This window comes from Trichosurus vulpecula, chromosome 7 (genome assembly GCF_011100635.1).
Source record: "Trichosurus vulpecula isolate mTriVul1 chromosome 7, mTriVul1.pri, whole genome shotgun sequence".
Lineage (NCBI taxonomy): Eukaryota > Metazoa > Chordata > Mammalia > Diprotodontia > Phalangeridae > Trichosurus > Trichosurus vulpecula.
The window spans coordinates 261,144,600-261,152,127 of record NC_050579.1 but is presented as its reverse complement, the minus strand read 5'-3'; the positions used below and the strand labels follow the sequence as shown (position 1 = coordinate 261,152,127).

The following is a 7,528-nucleotide window of genomic DNA, read 5'->3' as shown; positions in this document are numbered from 1 at the left end:
ACTCATCGCTCGGCTCCACCCTGCTTTCTCTCCGCCCCTTCGGTACCCAGGCGTGGGCAAGGAGGCGAGAAGGCGTCTGATCTGCCCCGCACCCCTCTTCCCGGCCTCCAGGGAATTCCGCGTTCCAAAGGCTGCCTTCTCCCTAAGCCCTTCCGTCTCTCCTCCCCTCCCTACCCAGCTCAGCCCTCGTCCCCAAAAGGGAGAGCCAGCGCGGCCGGGGTGTGGAGGCGGAGGCGAGAGCGGGGGTGGAGAGGGGTAGGGCTCCGAGGGGATGGGCCTGTATCTTAAAGGGCCCCATCACGTCTGCGTTGTTACTTCTACTTCCTGAAGAGCAGAGGACCGAGCTGCTGAAGACGCTGGGGGAGCCCATCCTGGGCCGGGCCCCAGAAATTCAGGGCCCAGACCGGTTCTCTGAGACCATTCCCACCCCTGCCGAATTTGGAGCGAACCCTGAAACCGACCGCGGGGACGGCTTGGCCACCCCACCCCATCCCTGAAGTCACTGCCCCTTACAGCCTCCCTCCGGCTCCCCACCTCCCTGACTTGGGAACTGGAAGCGCTGGAAGTTTGGACCTGCTCCCCAAAATATCGACGCCAGCTCTAGGATATGCGCTGTTGGGAACTGAGGACACCCACTGCGACCCACTCCTCCTCCCCACTAAAAGACTGCATTGCTCTCTCCCTCACCGGTCACCCAGAAATCAGCCTCTGTCCCGCCAATCTGTCGGCTGGAACCCTGAAACTTAATCTTCAGGTACCCCAGGAAAAGTCTGTACATATCTTGGAGTACTCGGAATCCAGCATTTCTGCACCAAAAGTCCAGCTGTTTATTTCACACTAGCTGGCCTCTGTTCCTAATTTGGGTCAACATTCCAAACCAGCTGAGGTGCACCCCAAACTGCTTTTTGTCCTTGAAACTAGCCACAGGACTATCCCTGGACTGCGCTGTATCCCCAAACTTGGCTACATCCTGAAAATATTCTCCGCTACAAATTTAGCCGGGGTGTGCCAGTGAGGCAGCTGCTGGGTACCCCTAAATTGTCCTTTACCTCGAAGCCAGCTGGTGTGAACCTACATATCAGTTCCTCCACCATCCCCCCCACCCCAGAAACCCAGCCTCCGCCTTCCCATCAGTAGCACTCCTCAAAATTCCCCCTCCTCCAATGCCCTCCCAGGCACCCTCTTTTGGGGGGCCTGTGACACTGAATGTGGGGGGAACACTGTATGCTACCACCTTGGAAACTCTGACTCGCTTCCCAGACTCAATGTTGGGGGCCATGTTCAGAGAGGGTGCAGCACTGCCCCCCAACTCTGGTCCCCCGGGTAGCAACTACTACTTTATCGACAGGGATGGTAAAGCCTTCCGCCATATCCTCAATTTCCTGCGCCTGGGCTGCCTGGACTTGCCTAGGGGGTATGGGGAGACAGCGCTCCTGAGAGCTGAGGCTGATTTCTACCAGATCCAGCCCCTACTAGATGCGCTTAGGGAATTGGAGTTAACTCAGGGAACCGAGGTGATCACAGCTGCCTTGCTCCACGCAGATGTGGATGCCACGCCACGACTGGTCCACTTCTCAGCTCGTCGAGGTCCCCACCACTATGAACTCAGTGCTGCCCGAGTTGACACCTTTAGGGCCAATATCTTCTGTACAGATCCCACCTGTCTCGGGGCGCTTCGGGCCCGGTTTGGAGTTGCTGAAGGGGAAGGAGGAGAAGGAAGTCCCCATTTCCGTTTGGAATGGGCTCCCTGCCCAGAAGGGCTCCCGGAGGTTGAGTATCGACGTCTAGGATTGCAGCAACTGTGGGTAGTGGGACAGGCTGGTGAGAAGCGGGAAATAGTAGGGACACCTGGGTTCTTGGAGGAAGTGCTCCAGGTGGCCCTGGAACATGGCTTTCGACTTGACTCTGTCTTCCCTGACCCTGAGGACCTGCTGAACTCCCGATCACTGCGTTTTGTCCGACACTGAAGGATAGTGACTTGGTTTGGGGGAAAAGGGAAGAGTCTGTAAAATTGGGAGTGCATTCCCTCCATCCTCCTCTTAAATCGGTAAGAGACTTAGAACCTTCTAGAATGACTTGGAGGAGGAACTGTGAGAGTTAAGGGGAGACTTTCAGTCTATCTCTTGACTGGAGTGAAGAAGTAGAAACTTGGAAAAACCACCCCTCCCCCAGTAGAAAGGATTTGATCGATTACCCTGAAGACCTATGAAACTTTGGGGGGGGGGGGACGACAGACGAACCTTATGGTCATCTACTTGAGCTCTGACTTGAGAGAAGAGAAAATTTCTTAAAGGCATCCCATGTTGGGGGTTGGGGGGGTTGGGGAGGTGAGCTGTGGAAATCCAAGGATTCTCCATAAACTCGGTGTAATAAATCCTGGTTGACTGACTAATGGGTGATTTCATACCCTACCCCACCCCCACGTTTCATGATGACAAGGAGTGGGGTTACTGAGGTGGAAAGGGGTTCAGAGTCTCTCCTCTGTCTGTCAGTGCTTTATGTCTCTGAATGGCAATAGAACCTGTCATTTGTCTTTTGATCTCTGACTTTGCCCCTTTCCCAGTCTTGGGGGCTTGTCTAGGCCTGTTCTGGAGAATACCTATTACAGTGTTGTCCCTTGTGGTGAAATGATTGGACTGGCACAGGGTGTGTGCATTTGTGTGCATTCAGTTATTATTGAATCACTGGGTGGCACGTGACTATGCCTCCACAGCCCTCTGTCAACATGGGCAGAACCTGTCTCTGTGCATCTCTACCTCCGAGAGAGCCTGGAGGCAAAAGCTGCCTGCCTAGTTGGGCTGGTGAGGCTATTTGGTATTTATTGGTTGCTGTAGCAACCATGGTCCTGATGCTAGGTTTCACTGTAGTGGGAGGCCTGGGCAGCCGTGGGCTGGAAGAGAAATTTAATTTAACAAACTTATGAAGGGAGGGGAAGGAAAAGGAATATTTACTCTCCTATTTTGCACAGATTCAAGAAGAGTCACTATTTATTGTTCATGTCTAATAAAGAAGAAATGCCAAAAAAATAATAAAAGTCAAAACTTTTTGTACTGCCAAATCGTGAAGTCGATGGGGGAAGGGAAGGGGGCAAGATTGGGTATATGAAGAGGTGTATTGGGAACTGAATATGCTACAGAGTTGGAACTAGGAATTTTTTCAACTGGGAGAAAAACCTTTGGAAAGCAGTTATATCAGGAGAGAGAGTAGCCCAACTCCCACTGGGGTTGGGGAGGAAGGGAGACCCTTGGAGAGATATACCATAGTGATGGAATGTTGAGCATGTTGGATGGAGCTAGGTGAGAGGGTAGACAGAGGGATGGTAGTCTCTGAACCACTGAGTACCCTTTTGTCCATGTCTTAAGACAAAGCTCCGGCTGCCCTATCCTAGTTACAGCTCTATACACAAAAGTATCCTTGGACTGCTCTGGAGCCTACGAGTATAACCCGTGTTGCTACTTGCCCTGTTTCTCAACTAGACCTGGGGTGGGGGGGGGAGGGGAAGGGGGACTGATAGAGCAATTTCTGATTATCTTTCATTACCCATTTCTCCCTTCCTTCAAGTCTAAAATCAGAAGTCAGGCTAGGGAAATGGAATAAGATCTGGCCCCATCCCACCCCCATATCCATTCTGCCTCTTGATTGTATATTCTCCCTTCTCTCCTCCGACACTGCCGCCACCCTGGTGCAGGCCCTCATCACCTCAGGCCTGCACTATTACAGTAGCATGTTGGGAGTGGGGTCTGTCAGCCTCGCACGGTCTCTCCCCACTCCCCACTCTACTCAGCTGATCACCCTAAAGTGCAAGTTTGACCGTATCACTCCATTCATCGGCACCCTTCAGGGTCAAATACTAAATCCCCTGTTTAGCTTTTAAAACCATTTATAACTTGGTCCCTTCCTGCCTTTCCAGTCTTCTTACATCCCTCCTTTCCATGATCCTCTAGCTATTCCCTGACAGACATTTCATCTCCCAGCTTTGTCTTTTTCCCCTGGTTGTCCCTGTTGCCTGGAATTCGCTCCCTCCGCATCCCTGCCTCCTGGCTTTCCTGGCTTCCTTCAGGTCTGACGTAACTATCTCACCTACAAACAATCTTTCCCACTGCCTAGAAGCTACAGAGCAGATTCTTATCTGCTGCACGGGTATAATCCCTTCCCTGGAAGCTTCCTGTACTAATGAAATCACAGGTCAAAACAAAAACAACGAAAACTCTGTATATATAGTATTTATTTAGAAATGTAAATGTCATTTCCCTCTGTAGAATTTAAGGTCCTTGAGGTCAGAGATGCTATTTTGTTTTATCTCTGTATCTCTGTCACCTAGCAGAGGGCTTGGCATTTAGTTGTCATTTAATAAATCTCTGCTGATTGACTATTTTAATGTTCTCTAAGATATTTCCATTTAATTTTGGGAAAAGTTAACAAAATGGCTGCTGCTGCTGAAGCACTCCCACGTGTGCTTCTAAGGGTTGTTGTGAGGAACAAATGAGACATTTGTAAAGGGCTTAACACAGTGCCTGGCACATAGTAGGCAATTTAAAAATGATCATTCCCTTCCTTTGCCCTACTTGGCTGTGGGAGATCAGACCAGGATTGTTCAGGCTGCGCCCCCTCTGGTGGCCAGCAAGTATGCTGCAGTCTCTTAAGAATGCAGTTTTTTTGGGCTGTTTTTCTTTTTTTTCCATGCACCTGAGAAAGTGCTGGGCTCTTGTTTCAAACAGATGGACACCTGCTGGCCAATTCAGTCAATTCATCAGTCAACAAGCATTTCTTAAGCACTGTGTGCCAAGAACTGTGTTAAAATATTATACGCCCTCATTGAAAAATTAATGGCGACATTGTCCTTACAGGTCTACAGAAGGCATCATTGACCAACACAACCAAAGGATATCAGTGTTACATAGGAATCTAGGCTCGCCATGTTTCCCAATCCTTTCTGGGACCAAGGCATTCTGGGACCCCAACCACCCACTTCCTATCATTTAAGTTGGAACCCTCTTGGGGCTCTAGAACCCAAGAATAAAGAGACCAGAGTCAAAGTTGACAGAATATTCCAGAGCACTTCCCTCCATAGCAAATCAGCGTCCTGTACTCCAAGCAAGGTTCTCGTTCTGGTTCTCATGTGGGTCCTAATCCTTGGCTACCTCTTTCTAAGCACGTCCCAAGCCTGTATCTTCTGCCGCCTTCCTTCTAGACACCTTTCTGCACGTCTGGCTCATCTCTGCGACCAGATAAGTTCAGAGTGGGGAGACTGTAAAACCAGCTGGAACTTCTCAACCTTTGCCTTAGGTGGGATCTAGGAATCCTTTCCTCTAATCCCAATTCTGTCTCCTCCTCCAAATCTCTCAGGGATCTGAGCTGAAAGCCATCTGTTAGAACAGTCTTTCCCTCTTCTCCTAAATCTCCTAATTCTCTTCCCATCACCACTCAATAAATCTATTGATAAAACCTCCCTTGGATCCTATTATAGGATTCACTTTTAATGTGGGCCCAGGGAATCCATAAAAGAAGACTAGATTACTTGAAGGGTGACTCCACCTTCCAGGATCCATAAGATTTTCTCTGTATCTTTCCCATCTCCCCTTCTTCCCCAGATGATGTGTCCATGGATAGAATTACAGAGAAGACACACAGGGTCATGACGGTCCTTGGTGAGGAGATGAGAGGTGGCACTATAGGGGGATAAAGAAGGGAGAATGAACCATTGGGAAAGGTAATGGGTAGAGGGCATGGAATAAAAGAAGTATTGATTGGTGACCAGAGAAGAGGAAAAGGAGTATGGTAAAAGGAGAGGGAGGGGAGAGGAGAAAGGGGAATGAGAGAGTGGGTACCAGGAATGAGGGGCAAGGAGAGGTGTGGGAATGGAAGATGACGAGGGGAGCATGGGGAGAAAATGGGAAGTTGGAGAAAAGGAATGGTTTGGAATCACTGACAGAAAATGGAAATGAGGATGTAGAGTAGGAGCCAAGGGGAAGGTTTATGAACAAACCATTTGCTGCCCTTCTCCCCAGAAATCAAAGGTTCCCTGTTTTCCCTTCCCTCCTATTGGCAATGGCTTCAGGAGACTAAACTTCCTGAATATGTGAGGCAAGGTATCTGGCATGGAGGATGGGGAAGGGGAGATACCTGGAATCCTGCTGGATATGAAGCATTGGTGGGTGGGAGGAGGGTGTTGGATTGTGGACAGACACTCTTCTCCTTGATTTTCTCAGCTCTGTGCCCTCCTGCCTGCCGTGAGTATACAGCATATGAGTTGAGAGTAAAGGGGTAGTTTGACCACCTGGATCTCTAAGGAGAACAAAAGTTGGGTGGGGAGGGTGAGGAGAGAATCAGAGATTCCCAGGAGACTGAGTCCCCTCATCACCACTACTGAGGCCCTAGGAGGGAGGGGCCTGGTTTCTCCCTGCACTGTCACCTCCAGCCAACACTGCAGTCCCCACTGTGACCTCCAGGTGGAAGGACTACCCTGTACAACTGCTCTACATGCAAAGCTTTTGAGGTTCATTGCTGGGCTCTCAAGCGTTGCTTCCCAGGTCAGTCTCATATCTAAATACCTTGTCCACTCTTTCCGGAAGCTCCTGCCTTTGGGGACCCAGTCGTGTAGCCCTCAGACTCTTATCTGGGGTTTAATTCCTTGTCCAAAAGCCTTCCCACCCTCCTCTCCCTGATTTCCCTTTCAAAAAGGGGCACTAAGTGTCCCTCTGCTTCCTGGCAGCTCTCTCACTGCACCGTCCTTCTTTCCCACAGGACAACAGGACCTAAGGGAAGCCAGGATCCTGCTCCTTTCTCTTTCAGCTGCCTCATTAATTCTAGGTTTCATCAGCTGTATAGTAGAGTGAGCTGGGCAATGGGACTGAGGTTGGGAGTGGGGGGCAGTGCCATTGTAATTACCATATTTTCTTCTATCCTACCACATTCCTTTTATCCCCTCCCTCCAGGTCCAGATCCCTCCTTGCAGAGTGATCCTCATGAGGAAACTCCAAGACCTTCCCCCCAGTTTCCATCTTCAAGGTCTCTCTGTTGACTCAGTCTGGCCACCCATCCAGTACTCCCAACCTCCAAGGACCACACACATACCTAACTTCCCACCCCCTCACACATACCACGACTCTTTGTGACTCAAATGAATACAGATGGAAAGAACTCCCACAGTGTCCCACCAGAACCTCTTTCACCTAGTTCTTGAAAAATCAACTGGGAACATTGTCCCCATAATCATCTCCAGTCTCCCTCTCCTCAGCCCCCATGGGTTTTGCAGATTCTGGAAGATTCGACCTTCTTTCCAGATTCAACCTTCTTTGGAAAATTCTCCCCAGGTTGGGGGTGACATTAGCTTGTTTTAAAGCTAACAAGGTGTACATAGATGTGGGTATGTGTATTCATGTATATTCCCACTCGGAGAGAGACACCCCTCCACTTCCCTGGCATTTTTCTTCTCCTGTTGTCACTAAATATCCTCAGTTTAATCCCTTCACCTGTTAGGGTCTTTAATCTACAATAAAGGAGAAAGACAGTTTTGGAGGGCTCTCGC

At 49.8% G+C, this 7,528-nt stretch overlaps 2 protein-coding genes across 2 annotated transcripts; both read left to right on the top strand.

Annotated features, from left to right (window-relative positions):
- The first annotated feature begins 338 nt into the window (after positions 1-338).
- On the top strand, positions 339-3,010 carry KCTD11 (potassium channel tetramerization domain containing 11). The gene has a single exon (XM_036767978.1). The coding sequence runs from the start codon at positions 1,164-1,166 to the stop codon at positions 1,965-1,967; it is 804 nt and encodes a 267-aa protein (XP_036623873.1). The 5' UTR covers positions 339-1,163; the 3' UTR covers positions 1,968-3,010.
- Positions 3,011-5,117: 2,107 nt separating this feature from the next.
- TMEM95 (transmembrane protein 95) lies at positions 5,118-6,960 on the top strand. Its single transcript, XM_036766184.1, has 7 exons — positions 5,118-5,286; positions 5,592-5,648; positions 6,009-6,089; positions 6,210-6,230; positions 6,450-6,530; positions 6,745-6,832; positions 6,936-6,960. Exons 1-7 carry the CDS (start codon positions 5,118-5,120, stop codon positions 6,958-6,960), a joined length of 522 nt encoding a protein of 173 aa, XP_036622079.1.
- Positions 6,961-7,528: the final 568 nt, after the last annotated feature.